Source organism: Balaenoptera physalus (genome assembly GCF_965194825.1).
Source record: "Balaenoptera physalus genome assembly, chromosome: 3".
Classification (NCBI taxonomy): domain Eukaryota; kingdom Metazoa; phylum Chordata; class Mammalia; order Artiodactyla; family Balaenopteridae; genus Balaenoptera; species Balaenoptera physalus.
In genome coordinates, this window is record NC_138890.1 from 150,759,357 (window position 1) to 150,781,339 (window position 21,983).

At 38.1% G+C, this 21,983-nt stretch overlaps 2 protein-coding genes across 3 annotated transcripts in view; one reads left to right on the forward strand and one right to left on the reverse strand.

Moving 5' to 3' along the window:
• The window catches only part of SUB1 (SUB1 regulator of transcription), a 354,409-nt gene extending 349,302 nt beyond the window's left edge, over positions 1-5,107 (reverse strand). Inside the window, exon 1 of the mRNA XM_082453887.1 lies at positions 5,104-5,107. The gene's annotated coding sequence lies outside the window, so the exon portion shown is untranslated. The remainder of the gene's footprint in view (positions 1-5,103) is intronic.
• The window catches only part of GOLPH3 (golgi phosphoprotein 3), a 52,719-nt gene that overhangs the window by 27,795 nt on the left and 2,941 nt on the right, over positions 1-21,983 (forward strand). The window contains exons 2-3 of one of the 2 annotated variants that reach the window (XM_082453858.1): positions 7,524-7,655; positions 13,423-13,537. In XM_082453858.1, coding sequence (XP_082309984.1) covers positions 7,524-7,655; positions 13,423-13,537 — 247 coding nt within the window. The remainder of the gene's footprint in view (positions 1-7,523; positions 7,656-13,422; positions 13,538-21,983) is intronic. The other variant, XM_082453859.1, reaches the window with a different exon arrangement.

The following is a 21,983-nucleotide window of genomic DNA, read 5'->3' on the forward strand; positions in this document are numbered from 1 at the left end:
ACATATATTGACAACTAGTAACTATTTTGAATTGTTAGGTGTTTGTAGTTTCAAAGTCTGGGCTCTTCAGGCCTGTTCTGTATGACCTCCCAATTCTGGTTTACTTTGTAGTTCTTAGATCTTTCCTTTCCTTTTCCTTTTCCTTTTCCTTTTCTTTTTTCCTTTTCCCTTTTCCCTTCTTCCCTCCCTTCCTTTTTTTCTCTCTTTCTTCCTTCCTTCCTTTCTTTCTTTGGGTATATATTTATTTACTTCTTTTGGAAATATAGTTGATGCACAATATTATGTTACTTTTAGGTGTACTATGTAGTGATTTGACATTTTCATATATTATGAAATGATCACCACCTAAGTCTAGTAACCATCTGTCCCCATACAAAATTATTACAATATTACTGACCATATTTCTTAGGCTGTATATTATTTATTTAATAAATTTAGGTTTGTATCTCTTATCCCCTTCACCTGTTTTGTTCCCATCCCCTTCCCCTCCAGCAACCACCTGTTTCACCTAGCGTAATACCCTCCAAGACCATCCATGTTGCTGCAGATGGCAGAATTTCATTCTTTTTTATGGCTGAGTAGTATTCCACTTTATATATATATATATATATATATATATATATAAAAATGCAGTAATATGATAAAGAAAGACAAAATACTAGAAGTAGTAGAAACTTCCAGTGATATATATATCACATTTTCTTCATCCATTCATCTGTTGGTAGACACTTAGGTTGCTTCCATATCTTAGCAATTATAAGTAGTGGTTCTGTGAACATTGGTGTGCATATATCTTCTTGAATTAGTGTTTCTGTTTTCTGCAAGTAAATAGACAGAAGTGAAATTGCCTGATCATACAGCAGTTCTGTTTTTAATATTTTGAGTAACCTCCATACTCTTTTCCTTAGTGACTGCTACAATTTACAGCCCCACCAACAGTGCACGAGGGTTCCCTTTTCTCCACTTCCTTGCCAACACTTATTATTTCTTGTCTTCTTGATGATAGCCATTCTGGCAGGTGTGAGATGGTATATCTCATTGTGGTTTTGATTTGCATTTCCTTGTTGATTAGTGATGTTGATTATCTCTTCATGAGTCTGTTGACCATCTGTATGTTTTCCTTGGAAAAAATGTTTACTCAGGTCTTCTGCCCACTTTTTTTTTTTTTTAATTATTATTTATTTATTTATTTATTTATGGCTGTGTTGGGTCTTCGTTTCTGTGCAAGGGCTTCCTCCAGCTGCGGCAAGCGGGGGCCACTCTTCATCGCGGTGCGTGGGCCTCTCACTATCGTGGCCTCTCTTGTTGCAGAGCACAGGCTCCAGACGCGCAGGCTCAGCAGTTGTGGCTCACGGGCCTAGCTGCTCCGCGGCACGTGGGATCCTCTCAGACCAGGGATCGAACCCGTGTCCCCTGCATTGGCAGGCAGATTTTCAACCACTGCGCCAGCAGGGAAGCCCCTGCCCACTTTTTAATTGGGTTGTTGCTCGTTGTTTTGATGTTGACTTACATAAATTCTTTGTATATTTTGGATATTAACTTCTTATCAGATATATCATTTGCAAATATATCCCATATAGTAGGCTGTCTTTTTTTAAAAAAAATAAGTAAAGCGCCTTTTTTTTTTAGATTTTATTTTTGGCTGTGTTGGGTCTTCGTTGCTGTGCGCGGGCTTTCTCTAGTTGTGGCAGGCAGGGGCTACTCTTTGTTGCGGTGCGTGGGCTTCTCATTGCGGTGGCTTCTCTTGTTGCGGAGCATGGGCTCTAGGCGTGTGGGCTTCAGTAGTTGCAGCACGCGGGCTCAGTAGTTGCAGCATATGGGCCCTAGAGCGCACAGTCTTCAGTAGTTGTGGGTTTTATATGTTAATACAGAAGGGTTTTATGTATTAATACATATAAACATTCTCTATGCATATATATTTATATAATTTCAAATTAGGGTCATACTTTATATATACTATTTTGTACCTGTTTTTCATGTTTTATTTATATATATATATCATGTTCTATATTTTTTATTCTGTGCTTACATTTTATTTTTTATATGTGTGTGTGTGTTTATGTTCTACGAAGGAAAATCACATAATACTTTTGGTTGTATACCTCTTATGATATTTGTACACTATGTTTTAAATATTTTATTGCACGTGGCCAGCCTTTTGAGTTCAGTCTTAAACAACAAACGTCTTCTGGTTAAATATTCTGGAGCTCGTAACTTGAATGATGAGAACTCAGTGTTTGTATATTTAGGGACCCAGTGAGCATTTCCCTTTTCCTCTATTCAAGTTGAGCCACTTGAGAAGAAAAGGGAATCAGGCAAATAGAGATCCAAATAAATGTTATCTTATCACTGAGAAAAAGTTGTGTTGGAGGTTGTTGCTTAGATCTGCAGCAACATCAGGTTTCATATATGTAGTCTCTGTCCCCTAAGTTTAGATCTTGGAACTGCCCACTGAGGGAAGGATTGTGTCTGCAGAGCTTGTCCCTCGTATCGTTGCCTCATTTGTTACTGTACCATTCATTCTTTCTACTTAGCTCCTTGCTTCTGAGTGGCATACTATATGATAAAGGTCATTTATCACAGTTTAAGTTACAAGCTTCTCTTGAGGTCTGCCTAAAGGTTGGCCATTTGTCTGAGTGTCTGATGCTGAGTATTACCAACAACGTAAGATTGATTGGAGCACTCTGTAGTCAGTTTAGCTGGCTCTCCATTGGGAAAGTCTCCACCTACCTGGTTATTATTAGTTGTTATTATTAAAGTAGATTGTTGGTGAAAGGCAAGTAGAGGTGCTTTGCATTAGTTTCCAGGGCCTTCTGATTCCCTGTCTCTTGTGTTCTGTTCTTGGTTTTGTTGGAGACTTGTGAGCTGCACATGGTATGACTTTTGAATGTGCCTGTTTTGATTTTCTAGCAGCGCAACTCACCAGGAAAACCGTATTAGGGTCTTAATGTGCCCGTTTATTCTTGCATGTTTCCCCTTGTTTTGGACCCATGAACCTAATGAAATCATGTTTCTCTGGATTCTGTGAGGGCAGTGTATGATCCACCTCTATTTGGCATATCTCTGCCTCTCCCATTCTATTTTAGGAGCAGGAGCTGATTCTGATCATAATCTTGACCTTGTAGGGCCCCAAAATAGTTTTTTTTTTTGGTGGTTGTCCAGCCTCCATCAGGACCCAGTTGAGTCTTCTACAGTGAGTGGGGGACATCCTCAAGATACTGTGGCTACTAGTATTCCCAGCGCAGTGCTGCTTCTTCATCAGTAAGTTGATTGCCTGGCCAGTGGTTCTCCCTTGGTGTGACCCTGAACTTTGAGCACTAGTACCCTATCCTTGGACTAACCTGGGATATGAAGCTATTTCCTCCATTGCTGGTGGTAGAGTCTCATACCCATTGGGGGGATCTGAAATGATTATTGGCTTCCAAGCACAAGAGCTGTGCAGTGTCACTGAATACATAGTCATAATTTGTTATAATAATCATCATCGCTATTTCTTTCTTTCTTTTTTTGGCCTTGCTGTGCAGCTTGTGGGATCCTAGTTCCCAGACCGGGGCTTGAACCCGGGCCCACGGCAGTGAAGGCACCGAGTCTTAACCATTGGACTGCCAGGGAATTCCCCATCCTTGCTATTTCTTTACTGTCTCATGGTTTGGTTGCACATGTAGCTAGTTGTGCTTTTGAACCAAATCGTAAACTGCTTGATACTGTCAGGTCTTCCTGACCTATTTTAACCATCTTTTTTAATGTGGCTGGCTTGCCTTTTTGACAGATACGGTATAAGATTTTTACTGGGGCATAAACACATTCATGCCCTGAATATATAACCATCCTGTTTAGACTGCAGCTTCTTGTAATTGTTTCAGAGAGTAGTGGTTTATCTGAGGACAGAATCCTCTGGGCAATGTGGTTGTTACTGACCTGCTCTTATAAAGTCTTTTCCACTGAGAAGTCAGGTGGATCGATGGCATGCCTGGATCTGGAAGTTCAGTCACCCAATCTTGTACCAAGTTTTAAGATGCCCAGTAACTGACACGGTAGGCTCTAGTTCATCATTACACTGCTGGGCACCTGTGAGGCCTATGCCACCTGTCTCTTCCCTCTTCCATGGGTTAAGGTTAGCTCAGTAGTTAAAATACCATATTTCCTTTAATCTAAGGTACCATCTATTTAAAAATGCATCCCAATATCAGAGATAAAACATTTTCCCGGGCTTCCCTGGTGGCGCAGTGGTTGAGAATCTGCCTGCCAGTGCAGGGGACACGGGTTCGAGCCCTGGTCTGGGAAGATCCCACATACCGCGGAGCGACTAGGCCCGTGAGCCACAATTGCTGAGCCTGCGTGTCTGGAGCCTGTGCTCCGCAACGGGAGAGGCCGCGATAGTGAGAGGCCCGCGCACCGCGATGAAGAGTGGCCCCCACTTGCCGCAACTAGAGAAAGCCCTCACACAGAAACGAAGACCCAACACAGCCATAAATAAATAAATAAATAAAATTTAAAAAAAAAAAACAAAAAAACATTTGCCCTCAGTTTTATTGAGAGATAATTGACATACATCACTATATAAATTTAAAGTGTACAGCATCATGGTTTGATTTACATATGCAGGCATACCTTATTTTATTGTGCTTTGCTTTATTGTGCTTCACAGATATTGTATGTTTTACAAATTGAAGGTTTGTGGCAATGCTGCGTAGTCAGATGACGGTTAACATTTTTTAGCAATAAGGTATTTTTAAGTTAAGGTGTATACTTTTTTTTTAAGACATAATGCTATTGCACACTTAATCGACTACAGTATAGTGTAAATATAACTTTTATATACACTACGAAACCAAAACATTTGTGTTACTTGCTTTATTGTGATATTGGCTTTATTGTGGTAGTCTGGAACCAAACCCGTGTTATCTCTGAGGCATGCCTGTATCATGAAATGATTACCACAGTAGGTTTAGCATCTGTTATCTCATATGGAGATACTAAATTTCTAAAATATATGTTTGGGGATCGATGAAATCTAGTTTTAAGGTTAACACTAGAGATTAAAAGATGTAAGGGCTCTTTAGCACTTGGCAAGGCCTAAGCTGGTGCTCCGGCTTCTCAGTAGCTCTGCTCACATGTGTTGTGACATGGATTCACTGCAGAATCTTGCTGGCCTAGATCATGACCAGATTCACTTGACTCTTTTCCAACATACTGCTTTCTCTCTAATAGATGTAATTCTTAAGGATGGTGTTGTCATTTTATCCAGTAATGCCATAAAAGTTTTTAATTTAACACTTCCCTTTTTAGTACCCTTTCTCCCCTGCCTCCTACCTCCTGCAACTTGCTTAATTCCTGATCCTACTTTTATGATGCAGATTTTACCAGGTGTCATCAACATGCTGGACTGTTCTGTTGCTTGGTATGGCTTTTTTGTTTTGTTTTGTTTTTAATTAATTAATTTATTTTTGGCTGTGTTGGGTCTTTGTTGCTGCTCATGGGCTTTCTCTAGTTGCGGTGAGCGGGGGCTACTCTTCCTTGTGGTGCGCGGGCTTCTCATTACGATGGCTTCTCTTGTTGCAGAGCGCGGGCTCTAGGCGCGCAGGCTTCAGTAGTTGTGGCTCGCGAGCTCTAGAGTGCAGGCTCAGTAGTTGTGGCGCACGGGCTTCGTTGCTCCGCGGCATGTGGGATCTTCCTGGACCAGGGCTCGAACCCATGTCCCCTGCATTGGCAGGCGGATTCTTAACCACTGCGCCACCAGGGAAGCCCCTTGGTATGGCTTTGATGGCTTCATTTATTTTTGGAATATTGCTCATGTGTCCCAGAAGCTTTGCTACAGAACTGTCTGCGCCCATTTGTCTATTTTCCCACATGAAATCAATTCTGTTTAAGCATGTGTCTTTTTATGTTAATGCCCAAAAGCCGTTCATTAAATGTAGATCTTTGACGTCTGTTATCAGAGACTCCATTTTGCTAACATCTCTGGGTATGCCATTACTCTGAGAGCAGTTGAGGCTGAGGTGTATTTTGTTCTCTGCTAGCAGATGTAAGCTTCTAATGAGTACTGTTCATCTGAAATTTCCAGGCTGCAGAGACAGGGCATTCTCCTGTCTACATCCATCACTGTTTTATGAGGTGTACTCTATTGTTTATAGTTTTTAGAGGCTCACCTAGGAACTCCATCTGTATGTCCAGGCCAGTTGAAGCCCAATAGCTGTAACTTTGATTTTATGTGAATCCATTCCTAGGCTTCCTAGGGCTTTAATTGTTTTGGATGGATACAGAAGCCATCGTTTGTACCTAATGTCTGTAAGTTATTGGTCTTATTAACCACTTAGCTAATATCTGGCAGTCTTAATTTAATCAGATCCCTAACACTTAAGTTTAAGAGGATTCCCTCAAATCTAGTCAGTGTTTGCTTTCCCTGCCTCACATTTAAATCTCCCTCTTTGAATTCATATTTTTGTTGATCTCCTTGTGGCTCCCTTCATCCAAATTTTTATTTTCCCAAAGCCTTCATTCTCAGAAGCGGTAGCTTCGTCATTTAAGTCCTTGTGTCAGTGGTGAAGTCCCACGGACCCTGATGGTCAGTCATCTTCTTAAATACAAGCTGACCACTGTGACCTGGCAACGTACCAAGACTGACCTCAAGACAGTACCGAAACCAAGGGTCTAGGCCTCCCTATTCCTGGCCCTCCATTCTTCAAAGAATCCATTGACCTGTTCTCCCTCCCATCAAAATTACATGTTACCTTGTTCTGAGCCTTAACCAGAACCATTTATAGCTTCTGCTTTCTCTTCAGAGTTGGGTACTTTAAACTAATAGCTGGCAACTCTGCTGGCAAAGTTCATAGCTTCATAATTTGGACAGTCCCAGTTATTAGCTCTCAAAGAGTGCCCTGACTTTATCTGGTGATGCCTGTTTCACTTGAGAATTCCCAGATCCCTGGATGTCTATCAGTCTCATTCTGTCTGGCTGTTTTTCCACCTTGGATGTTGCCCTTAAATTTCTCTTGGTGGGGTGGGGGAATCCGATCGCTTTACAGTTTGTTATTCAGAACTTTAGGCATGGCCCCATATGTAAGTTTTCTGATACATTCTTCCAAATATAACCTTGTATTTTTATTGTAAACAGCATTGAATGATGTTCTAATTCTCCATGAGGCTACATTGGGCTAGATTATTTTTCCTGAGCTTCTTAATTTGCTCACGTATACTAGTAATAAGCCACTATAATCTAAGGTTAACTGAGTCGGTGAGCCCTGATGCCTGCAATCTGCAAGAGCCTAATTAGCACATAACTTAGTGAGTTCCAAGGTTATTTGTTGTTTATCCACATGTAAGGAAAGTGGTGAAAAGACAGTAAGTCCCTGAAAATCCTAGTTTAATAATGTATAGTAACTGTATTTTTTCAGTATTTTAATTTTAATTATGGAAAGACATGCAAGGTAAAAGGCACAAGAGATAACTTTGGCTAAAAAGTATTTCTGTTCTTGACTCTGAGTTCAAAGTAAATTAGCTCTTTTGTTTTCTTTTTTAAATAGGGTTACACATCATTTTGGAATGACTGTATATCATCTGGATTACGTGGCTGTATGTTAATTGAATTAGCGTTGAGAGGAAGGTTACAGCTAGAGGCTTGTGGAATGAGACGTAAAAGTCTGTTAACAAGAAAGGTAAGAGGGGGCCTATATAACATCTCCTTTTTAAAGAGTTTGTGCTGCCTAAAAATGAAGACTGTTTCTACTAACAGTTTTCTTTTTTATTGAAGTATAGTTGATTTACAACGTTGTGTTAATTTCTGCTTACAGCAAAGTGATTCAGTTATACATATACTTGCATTTTTTAAAATAATCTTTTCCATTATGGCTTATCACAGGATATTGAATATAATTCCCTGTGCTATACAGTAGAACCTTGTTGTTTACTAATAGCTTTCAAAAATTAAAGAAGAGAAGTTGATTTTAAAGTTAAGTCTTTGTTGAATCATGTTTCCATATCTTTTCTTGCATCCTTGGGTTTTTGGTTCTTTGCGCATAATGAGTAATGTAATTCATTGTTAGGATCACTGGCCATTGCATCCTACATATTCAGAAAGACTCCAAACTTTATTTGCTGCTCATGAAAGCCATGATTTGGAAGACTTGACGTAACTACTCAAAAGTGGTATTGTGCAAATTAACTATCCATAGGCTGTTGATCTTTTTGCCAGAATACGAATAGTTTTCAGATCTCTGCCTCTCCACTGTGAAGGTCTGTGTTAATAGAGGTATTATTGACTAGTTTTTAGAATTTCTAACTTTAACCTCAATCTAAAATACTCAGGACTCTTTCTCTTCTAGTCTGTCATTGTTTCTTGGGGGACGTGGGGTGTTTCAAAGCTATTTTTTCCTTAATACATTGTCTTATAATGAAATCCAAAAAGTTTTAGGTGAAAACTGAACATTTTTTGATTGATATGCCAGAGAGAGTAATAATCCTATAGGAAAGAAAGAAATGTATTCTTGAAGGTTGTATGCAAAGTAAACACGGTATGGCAGAAAATATTCCTCGTGGAATATTAAAATTAAATCTAGTCATTTAGAGTCAAATGAGCTGGCATGAGATTAGTTTTGAAGTTACTGTTTTAGATATCTATGTCATAAAGCAGAATAAAATTTTTATTTGTTTTACTGTGCAACCATAGATTTATGGAGGACAGAAACCTTAAGAATTTGTCATTATAATTATCAATGAAATATACACATTGGTTACTACTAATAATAGAAATTACAAGTAATTTTACATTAACGTTATGGAGCCCTGACCTAAAGTGAAAAGATTTTGATACTGTTTGGTTTTTTTTGGAACAGGAACCAGTTTTGTGTTGATTATCAACAAATTATTTGCTCTTTCATTCATTTATTCATTCATCATTTATTTATTTAGTGCTTAAGTCTTCCATGCATTGTGCTTGACTCTGGGGATACACTGGAGACCAAGAGACACATGTTCCCTGCCTGCATGGGCTTTTTATTTCAATCTGCTTGTTTGTATGATCTTAACTAGGCAGGTGATAGGTCTTTTGGAAAAATACTCCAATATGATTTAATCTATTCATTTAAAAATAATGATTGATTATATTAAGATAATACATATATGATAGTTATAAAATCAAATTGTACTTAAAGACTGACAACAAAAAAGATAGCAGTCTTCTACCTGCCCTTCCCCACTCCTTAGTCTTGTATCTGGGCGGCAGCCATTCTCAGTCCTTGTATTAGTTTCATAAGGCTGCCTTAGCAAATTACCACAGACTTAGTTGCTTGAAACAACAGACGTTAATTCTCTTTACAGTTCTGGAGGCCACAATGTGCTGTTCCTTGCCTCTTCTAGCTTCTGATGGCTTTGAGGCTTTCCTTGGCTTCTGGCTGCATCTCTCTCTGTCCTCTGTTTTTACATCACCCTCTCCTTTGTATGTCACTCATAAGGACACTTTCATTGCATGTCGGGGCTCATCTGGATAATCCAGGACAATCTCATCTCCAGATCTGATTTAACTTAATTTTATCTACAAATATTTATTAAGGGTTAGATTCTGGGGGTTAGGACATGAACACCTTTTGGGGGTCACCATTCAGCTTGCGACTTGGGACAGTTTTCACTTATTTGGGCATGTACCTCCATATTTCTAAATAAGCTTATACTGCCATTTCTTGATAAATCAGTTGGAGATGCTCTTTGCTTACTTACATCTATTACTTAAAATAGATGCATATTTGCGGGCCTTCCGTGGTGCCGCAGTGGTTAAGAATCCGCCTGCCAATGCAGGGGACACGGGTTCGAGCCCTGGTCCGGGAAGATCCCACATGCCGCGGAGCAACTAAGCCCGTGCGCCACAACTACTGAGCCTGCGCTCTAGAGCCCGTGAGCCACAACTACTGAGCCCACGCGCCTAGAGCCCATGCTCCGCAACAAGAGAAGCCACCACAATGAGAAGCCTGCGCACCACAATGAAGAGCAGCCCCCGCTTGACGCAGCTAGAGAAAGCCCGCACACGGCAACGAAGACCCAGCGCAGCCAAAAAAATAGATGAATATTTGGCTTTCTTACATACCACTCTTTACCGCTACCTTTCAATCTTCCTAATAGAGTTATATCATAATTTTTGGCAAAACAGTAATGATTGTTTTATATGGTTACTTAATACTGTTTTCTGTAGAGTTAAGTTTATATCCTATGATTTCCTTTCTTAGATAGTTTTGTTTTTTTCTAGAGTTAGTCCCTTTTTTTAAAGTTTTCTATGTAGCTCTCCTTTTTTCTTACATGCTCCATCAGAGAAAAGTTAGATTATTAATTTTCAAATGTTCAGATACATCAGATAACTCCATTAAAATTTGCCTGTGCTCCAGTCTGGACTGGTTATGCTTTGGTTCTACTGGGACTTCCTGTCACTTTTTTTTTACTGCTTCAGCCCCCTGTTTTCTGGATCTAATGTTTTCTTCCACCTTCGTGGGAAGAAAATGTTTTGAGACTTTGCATGCCTGAAAGTTCCTTTATTGTACCATATTTCTATTTGACAGATTGGCTGGGAATAGAATGTTAGATTTTTTTCCCACAGAATTTTTAAGGCATTTCCTTGTTGTCCTCTAGTATACAGAGTTGCTGTTAAAGTCTGATGCCCTTCTGATTTTCATTCTTTGTATGATACCTGTTTTTTCTTCTCTGGAAGCATTTAAGATCTTCTGTTTATCTCTAGTGTTCTGAAATTGTATAATATGCCTTGATGTGGGTCTTTAAAAATTCACTATGCTTGGACTTCTTCAATCTAGAAATGTGTGTCTTTTGATTTTGGAAAGTTTTATTTCTTGTATCTTCACTCTGTTTCTAGAACTGTATAAGGTGGAGTGGACCTCTTGGCTGTTCTTTATTTTCTTTCTGATTTTTATGTTATTTTTCTTTCTGGTTTGTTTCCTAGCTTTTTTGAGATATAATTGACATTCTCTTGGTCTCTCTTACCTTTTAACCCTCTGTTGAGTTTTTTATTGTGGCTTTCATGTTTTTGATTTCCAGGAACCTTTTTTTTTTATCATGGCTTCTTTTTTTTTTTTTTAATTTTATTTATTTATTTATTTTTAGCTGTGTTGGGTCTTTGTTTCTGTGCGAGGGCTTTCTCTAGTTGCGGTGAGCAGGGGCCACTCTTCATTGTGGTGCACGGGCCTCTCACTATCGCGGCCTCTCTTGTTGCGGAGCACAGGCTCCAGACGCGCAAGCTCAGTAGTTGTGGCTCACGGGCCCAGTTGCTCTGCGGCATGTGAGATCTTCCCAGACCAGGGCTCGAACCCGTGTCCCCTGCATTGGCAGGCAGATTCTCAACCACTGCGCCACCAGGGAAGCCCATCGTGGCTTCTTATTCTTCTTGTTTTATGGATGTAAGATTTTCTTTTAAATCCCTGAGGATATTACTGCTCTTTTGAGAATTTTCTTTATCTGTGTTATCTGTTTCTTCAGTTCTTATTTTCTCTTTTGGTCTCTTCCTTGTTGAAGACTTTCAAGTGTCTTGTCATCCTTGGTTATGTGTTTACATTTAAGAATGAGGCTTGTCCTCCAAGAAGAAAAACCCTAAATATAAATTATATGTGTGGGCAGGAATATTTACTAGTGGGCCACACATTGCTGAATTTTGTTAAGGAGTTGGAACTTGCTCTGAGTTATTGAAGAATTTTAAGTGGAAACTGAAATGTCATGATAAGATTTACCTTTAGAAAGATCAGTGAGGAGTATGGATTGAAAAAGGCTAAAACTAGTTCAGGGAAGCTAGTTAGGAAACTTAATCCAAGGAAAGTTAATCAGGTTAGGTAGATTAGAATGATTGCAGAGGTGATGGAGAAAAATAGTCCATCTGAGAGAGATTTGGGGGGCAGAACTTCATAAGAAAAAAGATCCAACTATACCCAGCTTATTGTCAACGTGAGACCATTCTCAAAGGGGTGGGCATGCACTGGGTGTTCAGGCCAGATGGAAGTAGATTTAGGGAGTAAATGAGAAGTAAGAAGTGGTGGCATGACCATAGCATATAGACATACAACTTTTTCTCCCAAAGTTCTCCTTTCTTTTTTCTTATTCTCTCTGACCCCCTACTAAAAACATGGTCTAGAATAGCACTTGCCAATCAAACTCTCTGTGATGGTGAAGATGTTCTGTATCTGCACTGTCCAGGATGGTAGCCACTAGCCACATGTGGCTGAGCCAGACACTTGAAATGTGGTTAGTGCAAATTGAGACATGCTGTAAATAAAAACACCCTGGATGTTTGAAGACTTACTATGGGAAAATAAGAATGTAAAACAATCTCAATTTAAAAATATTTATTACATGTCAGTATTTTGGCTATGGTGGGTTAAATCAGATATATTAAAATTAATTTCACCTATTTTCATTTTTTAAAATATAACTACTAAAAATTTTAAAAATAGATTTGTGGCTTGTATTTCTGGTTCTAATTATATTTCCATTGGGCCATGTTGTCTCAGATACCGTATTTTTTTTTTAACCTTTCATAAGATTGAGCAAAAAGGAAAAGACGTATTGTCAAGGACAAGTTTGAGGGAAGACTCCCATTTTAAAAATAATACTGTTAAATTTCATAACATCTTAATAGGTAATGTAAAGTAATATAACAAATTCAACTTTGATATTATAGAATTTCAACTAGAAATTTGTTGTTTAGCCAAGAACGTTATAAGGCTATAAAGATCTAGTACTTGGTTAAAGCAGTGTAGCGTTTTCTTCTCTCATACCCTACCTCTGGTTTTTCTACTCTTAAAGTGGATTCTATATCCATCTTAACTTAAAGTTTTGTAGTATTTCAAAATTTTATGTAATCAGACCAGTTGGTATTTTCAAGGATTCTGCTTGTTGCCACAATTTTGAGAAAATTTTCTCATCCCCTCAACTATATTTCATATTTAAATCTTTATCTTTTATTGTGGTATAAGCTCTGAGGAGCCAAGTCTTACTTTACCTCTAATTTGTTAGCCAGTTGTTTTAGTAATATCTATTGAAAAATTAATTTCTCTACTGATGTGAAATGCCACCGTTATTATATATTGAATTCTTATATATAATTGAGTCTGTTTCTATAACTAATAAATGTTTAAAAAATGAATTTTGGGATCAAATAGCCCAAGGTTTAGCAGTAAAAGGAATTATGATGAGTATAAACTGTTCTACCATTTTGCTTTCCTAATTATTGCACGGTAGCTAAATTTTCATTCATGATTGTGGCTAATCCGGTTAGGTTAAATATTGGATTTCCTTAGTAGGGAATTAGTTTAAAATCTGAACTTTGATACTGTATGAACACTTGGGGCTTTAAGCATAATGAAATGTTTGCATAATTGTTTAAGTTTTTTGTTTAAAAAGATCAAGTAGATCATGTGATTCTTGTTGATTACATTTTAGGTGATTTGTAAGTCAGATGCTCCAACAGGGGATGTTCTTCTTGATGAAGCTCTAAAGCACGTTAAGGAGACTCAGCCTCCAGAAACGGTCCAGAACTGGATTGAATTACTTAGTGGTAAGCTTCTGTGTATAAACTAAAAACTGAATTCTCTGAAAGATTTTTGTAAAAGTTTAAAATCCTTTTGAAAGGAACTTAGACAAAATAGCCAAAAGCTTGTCGAGTTAGTTAGGCAATCTTGAAAGTTAATCAGTCACTAAATAGGGAAAATAGTGGTTTTTAAAATTTCATCACCTTTAACAAAACAGAGCAGATGTGAATCAGATATTGTATACTTCCTTAGCTTCCTTAGCTCCTGTCATTCTTTATCAAAATTACTTCATGCTACCTTATTCTGGATAGGCTGGGTTAAGCTGTGGTAACAAGCAACCCTAAAACCTCAGTGGCTTAAAACAACAGTTTATTTCTCACTCATACTGTAAATCAGTCACAGGCCACTTCATTCTCATTTTGGCAGCTGGGCAGATGGAGCTGCCACCATCTGGAGCACTGTCAGTCACTACTGTAAAGGAAAGAAGAGAATAACAGATCACCCAGGCTCTTAAATTTCTGCTCAGAAATGACATGTGGTTCAGGTTTCATTGGTCAGAGCACGTCACATGGCCTCCTCTAACTTTAAGGAGACAGGAAGTGCAGCTGTAGGAAGGAACACCTACTTGGTTGATAGCACTAATGACTACATTATTTTAAAGTTATTTGTGTATTTGTCTAATCTTTAGATAGTAAAATCCTTGAGTATAGGACCTGAGTTAGCTTGTTGTTCCTCTCTACTGTTATATAAAACATAGCTTCTGCATACATCTATGCTCACTTCATTTCATGTTCAAATACATTGCTATTTAGACTGTTTTAAAAACGTTTGGAGGTTGTCAGAGATTGGTAATTAACATGATGTCATTTTTCTCACTTATAAATAGAGTTTCTAAATTAATAGTTGTATTATGAAGATATTCTTATATCAGTAAAAGATTGAGTTTTGCATGTTTGTTTATTTATAATGTGAATACACATATTCCAAACTTAGATAGTAGGACAATAAATGGGCACTTTATACTTATGGCAGGGTTCATTCTTCCTTCTTATTGGTAGAGAACATAAGCTTATTTACAAGTTTGTCTTGATAATTTTGAGGGGTTTTCTTTGACCACCCTCTTGTAGATCTGCTGATAACTTTCTTTTTACCTCATTGAGTAAGAGAAACTTTAATGTGACCCTTTTTCCTTCTTTGTGGTTGTGATATTGATGTCGTCTTCAATTATAATTTTTTTGTAGGAAATCTTTTAAAATTACTTTACCCATTTGATGAAAGTTTGTTTGGTTAAAACTAGGTACTTACTCAGCACATACCAAGACTATATGTCACAGTGCTCAGAACATTGTCAGCCCTCTTTGGGTGAGCCTTCCACCTATTCAGCAAACTGTGGCCAGCTGACAAAGACTCAGTGAGGGTATGATGTTAACTCCATATGTTAAATATTAGCAAATATGATTTTTTTGAGATAAAAATAGAAGTGCTAATACCTTCTAACTGATGGATCGTTTCTACATTCTCTGGAGTTCACTGGCCTAAGCAGTCTTTGTGTTGTGCTCATGTTGTGCTGCCATTGTTGGCCATTACCACTTCCCGTGGTGCAAATTAGAATTTGTAATTAGGTTCTCAGCTGACCAAAAGGAGGGTTTCTCAAGTTGTAGTTACTTTTTTTGGGAGGTATGTCAGGTAAGTCAGAGTGCTAAAGTTCTTTTTATGGAATATAGTTTGTCTTGCCTTAACGTCAATGTTTTTGATGTCACTTTGGTGCCACTTAGCACGTTGGAGGTGTTTTCAGATGCTTCATCCATCAACAGTCTCTTTATCTTACATCATATATGTTAATGGCACATTGGGATTTGGGTTAATAATATATCTTAGAGCACTGGATTTCCTTTGTTATGTACGCATGGTACACAGGGAGTATGGCTTGCAAAGAGTTGAATCTCACCGTTTAAGGTGGCTGTATATGTCTTAAACTTTACCTGTTATGTAACATTTTATGCATGTAGCTTATCCAGTACTCAATGTGTATGATAAATGAAAGTGGTTTTCAACTTGAGCTGTGTGCGCTGTTCTCACTTGGTTGAGTGAAAGGAGGGCAAAAGTCTATAAGCTTTTCTCAAAAGTATTAAATATAATTAAGATTTTGTGAAACAGAGTGTCCATTTGAGTTAGGAATTTGTGTAAACCAAGAAGCTAATACTAAGAAAGTGGTTTTTAAATTTTTTTAAACAACATCCTGTGAAGTTTAGGATGGCTGTAAATGCCAAAATATCATCTATAGCACTTTGGTTGCATGTTCCTGATGTATAATAGGAATGACCTGTAATTTCAGCGTAAAAGAAAGGAATCTGGAGTGGGAGAAGGAGAAAAAAAGCACATTTCTTTTAAATTAAGAAAATATCTACTTCCCACCTAGTTAAAAGTACTGCTAGTGCTTGCTGATTTTTAATAAAAAATTGTATCCAACCTAACACCATTTTAACCATTTTTAAGTGTTCAGTTCTGTGGGTCAGTTTGTTGATTTAAAATTTTTTAGTTGCTTCAAAATAATGAGTGGTATCAAATACCAGTTATTGCAACAATACTGATGTAGGTACTATGAAATTTAAAAAGAAGTGCTTCCATACTAAAAGAATCTTAAAATTCATTTGCAGAACAGTTGTATATTTCTGTTTATTTATTTATTTATTTAGGCTGCGCTGGATCTTTAGTTGCAGCATGCGGGATCTTAGTTGCGGCATGCATGCAGGATGTAGTTCCCCGACCGGGGATCAAACCTGGGTCCCCTGCAATTGGGAGCACGGAGTCTTACCCACTGGACCACTAGGGAGGTCCCCAGTTGTGTATTTCTAATAACAGATTGATAACAGATTAGAGTTTAATAGTATGGTTCTGTGAAAGTGCAGTAGCCCAGAGAAGAGAAATCCTTGGGAGCTTTAGTAGTTGGAGGAAGTGGAACTTGGATTGGGCCTTTGAAAGGTAAAAATGAGACAGAAAGAAGGAAGTGTTCCTGTTCAGAGGGATTAGAGGGGGTGGTAAAATTGGTGGACCTATCCTTACACAGTTAAGTCTGTACTTGTTACTAGGTTTTCAAAACTATGTATTGTACTGTATTGTTGAGGGATACGTGCATAGATGGTGAGACTATATGTAAAGAAAAAAGAATGATTAACCTAAGTTTGTTTGGTGGTTACCTCTGAGGCAGAGAAGACACAAGGGGAGCATCTAAGGTCTTGATGAAGCTTTCTTCTTTACCTGGGGTGGGAGGATGGATACCCAGGGGTTCATCTTACTGTTATTTACAGTGTGCATATATACATGTTAAAATTAGTGATATTTAAATATTACTTGTATATCTTTTTAATTAAAAGAACTAATAAATATGTGTATTTGAGGCAAAGAGTAAAAAGTTTAAAGACTACTTTCTGTTTTCAAGAACAGTATTTTTTGCTTTCTGAAGTCTTAAGATATGTAATTGATCAGTTTGGTCACAAGGTGTCGCTAGATTGCCAAATTTATGAATAAAGCTGCTTTTTTTTGGTAACATGATGTCAAGGAAGATGGAAATTTTTTGTAGTGAAATTATTTAGGTGCCTGCCAGTATGTCATTTTCACTGAAATAATTGTTGGGCAGTGGGATATAAATAACCTTTGAAGCACTTTTCCTCTCCGTATATACTTCTCAGTTTCCTTTATAAAAGAGTGAACTATAAATAAATTCTATACATTTAAAATTTGCTTGTATAACTTATAAAGTCTTTTTTGCATAGTGAGTAATTTAGGATGAATGACAATATGGATCACAGTAACATCTTTTAATCTAGAATTTTGAACATTATTCCTCCATTGGGGGTTTGTTACAGTATATTTAAAAGATATTCAACATTCTGCTTAAATTGAAGCAGCTAAATCTTTTAGTAGATAGTATAGGTTAAACCTTTATTGTATCTTCTCTTCACTTAACCAACTCCCCTCCTCCCACCCCAGTTTATACTGTTGTCTTAAGTATGCTAATCTCAGGGGTAACTTTATTCTTTGGATTTAGATTAATTTGGTTCTTTTAAAATAAAAGACGGAAGTGTAAATCAACCAAAATAAAATTAAAAAAACAAAAGCCCAAATAGACAAAAATAAAATAAAAGGCAGAAATGTCAGGATGCCAAGACACTTTGACCACTCAGTTATTTATTTATGTATGTATGTATGTATGTATGTATGTATGTTTATATTTGACTGCATTGGGTCTTTGTTGCTGCGCATGGGTTTTCTCTAGTTGAGGTGAGCAGGGGCTACTCTTCATTGTGGTGCACAGGCTTCTCATTGCGGTGGCTTCTCTTGATGCGCAGCACGGGCTCTAGGCACGTGGGCTTTAGTAGTTGTGGCGCATGGGCTTAGTTGCTCCGCGGCATGTGGGATCTTCCTGGACCAGGGCTCGAACCCGTGTCCCCTGCATTGGCAGGTGGATTCTTAACCACTGTACCACCAGGGAAGTCCCACCACTCAGTTATTTTATCGTGCCTTTTTTGGAGTGTTCAAAATAGTATCAAACAACATTTACATATTACCCATACTGGTTCAGCTTTCTGCTTACGGGATTTTTTCATTTTTAAAAAATACCTGAGGAAAGCTGAATAACATTTTTGTTGGAGTGGGCACACAAGATTTGCCCTTTTCCAGGGAACTGCATCAAAAGATGATGATGTCTGAGTCCTTTTTTGTTACTTCCTCCGAGGCAGAAATGATTGCCCACAAGAAGGTCCAGTCATAAATGGAACACATTATTTGAAGGTTGGTCTGTGTTCAGGCTCTTCTCTTTCTTAGTAGCAACATTAAACTAAGGTAGCATATTTTGGATTTGAGGAATTTGTCACAGGAACTTTGTAATAAGCATTACTTGTTCTATTGGGTGCAGTATGTAAGATTTAATTGTGGATAAGGTGTGGATAAGCCTTATTAGCATGACTTCAATACAATAGACAGTGAGTTATAAACTGCTAATACCATTTATTTCCAATGAGAGGAAAAAAATCATTGTATAGCAGCATCAGAGGGATTTCTGGTTTTTTCAGGTCTGTAAAGAGAAATTGACCTATAAGTTTCTTAGAATAATCTTAAAACCCCCCCCCTCCCGCCCCAACAATTATTTGAGAATAGATAGCCAAGATGTTTTCTGAGACATAGAATAACTTCCTAATTGACTAGTGTGTTGCCAGGGAATAGTACTTCTTTGATAACTGACAAATTATTATTATGCGTATAGTTAATTAATTAACCTTGGATTTGAACTATAGTTTTTTATGGGCTTTTACGTGAATTTGGCTATTGATTATTTTGTGTTTATTAGTTTGAATTTCCAAAAGTAATTTAAGAATGTTGGAAAACACAACCTAGCTAATTCTAGCCTGGTGCCTTAGGCTGCCTACCACGTGCCAATGATATTAGAAAGCACAAAACAAAACCCAAACTGTCTGGTGAAAGTTACGGCAGGCATTTATTGGGGAGAGAGTGGGTTGGTACAACAATTGAAAAATGAAAGTTATAACTAACCTTTGAAAGTTGTGTGCCCTTAACATCAAACTCAAGTAATTTCTTATTCCTCTGGGCTCTTGGTTCATATTGTTTTTATGGCCCTATTTACATCTTATTCTAGCCAGTTAAGTACAGTTAGTTGTTATATTATGAATGTTCCCTTCATTTGATTTAAAATTTCTAGAGTTAGAAATATGTGTTACTAGGACTTCCCTGGTGGCGCAGTGGTTAGGAATCTGCCTGCCAATGCAGGGGACACGGGTTCAAACCCTGGTCCGGGAAGATCGCACATGCCACAGAGCAACTAAGCCCGTGCACCACAACTACTGAGCCTGCGTGCCACAACTACTGAAGCCTGCGCGCCTAGAGCCTGCGCTCCGCAACAAGGGAAGCCACCGCAATGAGAAGCCTGTGCACCGCAATGAAGAGTAGACCCCGCTCATCGCAACTAGAGAAAGCCTGTGCGCAGCACCGAAGACCCAATGCAGCCAAAAATAAATAAATAACATAAGTAAATAAATAAAAAGAAATATGTGTTACTAATGTCTGCATTCTCAGCACCTAGTATGATTTTTTTAGACCATTATAAGTAGGATAAACTCTTTCTGCCAAAGTGCTGATTCTGCACATGGATAAATAATAATAGCTAACGTTTATTGCAAGCTTACCATGTACCAGGCTCTATTCTAAGAACTTGATATGTCTTTAACTTAACTTAATCCTCATAATAACCCTTGTGAGCTGGAAAGAGTTGTTTTCATTGCTTTACAGATGAAAAGACAGAGGAATAGAGAGGTAAGAAGCCTTGCCCAGGGTTGCACTGCTAGGAAATGACCAAATTGGAATTCAAATCCAAACAGTCTGGCTCCAGAGCTTGCTCTCATAACCTGTTATGCTATAGTGCTTCATCAAGTAACTGTTAATGATTTCTCTTTTTTCGTTGTTTTTTGTTTTTGTTAATGATTTCTTAACATTAAATGTAGGTGTGGGCTAATTTAACACCAGAAATTGAAAGTAAGTAGAATTTCATTTATTATTGAGTTATATTTTTCTTTTGTACTATTAAGTTTTAAAATCTAATAGGGCCCCAAATATATTTCAGCTCTTTTACTTTTTGAAGTTATCAAGGAAATTGAATGCAATGATTGTTTTTCTTTTTGTGGAAGCTGATTTGCCAGGGTTTTTTATTTGAAAAGGTTATCTTTTCTTGTTTTCTTTATTTTTATTTTTTGCTTTTAATCTTTTTTTTTTTTTTTTTGGTTGTGCCTCATGGCATGTGGGATCTTAGTTCCCTGACCAGGGATTGAAGCCGTGCCCCCTGCAGTGGAAGCATGGAGTCTTAACCACTGGACTGTCAGGGAAGTCGTGGTTATGTTTTCTTTAAATGTAGAAGATGACTTTAATAATGATTCATGGTACCATTTCTTCATTATTTAATTGACAGTTTTTTTTCAAGTCCCTAGTTTTATAGCGTGAATAACAAAATGTAAAATGGCAGTTCCAGATCATTTTAGCCTTTAAAAAAGAAAAGCTCTTGTTTTCTCTTCATTGTGCTCATGTTTTCCTTTAAATTATTTAGATATTTATAATAGCCATTTTAAACTCCTTGTCTGCTAATGCCATTGTCTCTGTTATTTCTGGGTCATGTCAGATTTGGTTGACTTTCTTTTTTGCTTGTGTGGCACGCGGGATCCTAGTTCCCTACCCAGGGATTGAACCTGCGCCCCCTGCAATGGAAGTGCAGGGTCTTAACCACTGGGAAGACACCAGGGAAGTCCCTGTTTGACTGTTTCTGTTGATATTTTTTTCCCCTTAGTTTTGGGTCACATTCTCCTGCTTCTTCACAAGTCTAGTAATTTTTATTGGATGCTGGACATTGTGAATGCTGTGTTGTTGTGTGCTGAATTTTGTTTGTCTTTAAAGACTGTTGAAATTTGTTTTGCTAGGCAGTTAAGTTACTTGTGGATCAGTTTGTTTGTAAGCTTTGTTAGGCCAGGTCTGGAGTAGCCTTTACTCAAGGGCTAGTTTAGCCCTATTACTAAGATGTGATCCTTCTGGAATCCTTTCTGAATGTCCTGGGTGTTCAGTGAGACCTTTCCACTCAGGCTAATTGGCATGCATATTTTTCCTAGCCCTCTGTGAACTCTTGGAATTGTTCACGTTACAACTTTCTTGAATTTTTTTTTTTTTTTTTACCTTGTTTTGTGGAGTTTCTCACCATAACACATGTGGCTTTGTTTTTAGCCAGACTCAAGCGAACACCACGCAGATTTCTAGAGCTCTTATTCTGCAAATCCCCTCTTCTCCAGTACTCTGCCTTGCATATTCCAGCTGCCTTAGCCTCCCCCAGCTCTGATCTCTGCCTTTTTACACAGTGTGAGTTCTGTGCTCTACTTGAGGTCTTCTCTTCTGCTCTGCTGCCTGGCATGTGCCTTTGGGTAGCAAGCTTGGGCAGTAGTAGGGCTCAGTGAGGTTTGTCTCAAAAGGTCACAGCTCTGGGCTGCCTTTTGACTAGCATCTGAACAGTTGTTTCATATATTTTATGCAGATTTCTAATTGCAACAGTGGAAATGTTTTATTTCTGTGATGTCCGCTCAGTAACCTCTAGCCCCACTTGGCTGTTGAGCACTTGAAACGTGGCTAGGGCAACTGAGGAACTGAGTTGTTTTCCCTCCATATTTATTTATTTGGCTGTGCTGCAGGGCTTGTAGGTTCTTAGCTCCCTGACCAGGGATCGAACCTGGGCCCCCTGCAGTGGAAGCATGGAGTCCTAACCACTGGACTGCCAGGGAATTCCCTGAGTTTTTTTATTAATTTAAATTTAATAGCCCTATATAGTTAATGGCTGCTGTAGTAGACAGTACAATTTGGTTTTTCTCAATATTATAAAATTTCAGCTTTTGCATATAATAAAAGTGCCAGTGGTTGATCTCTGACATG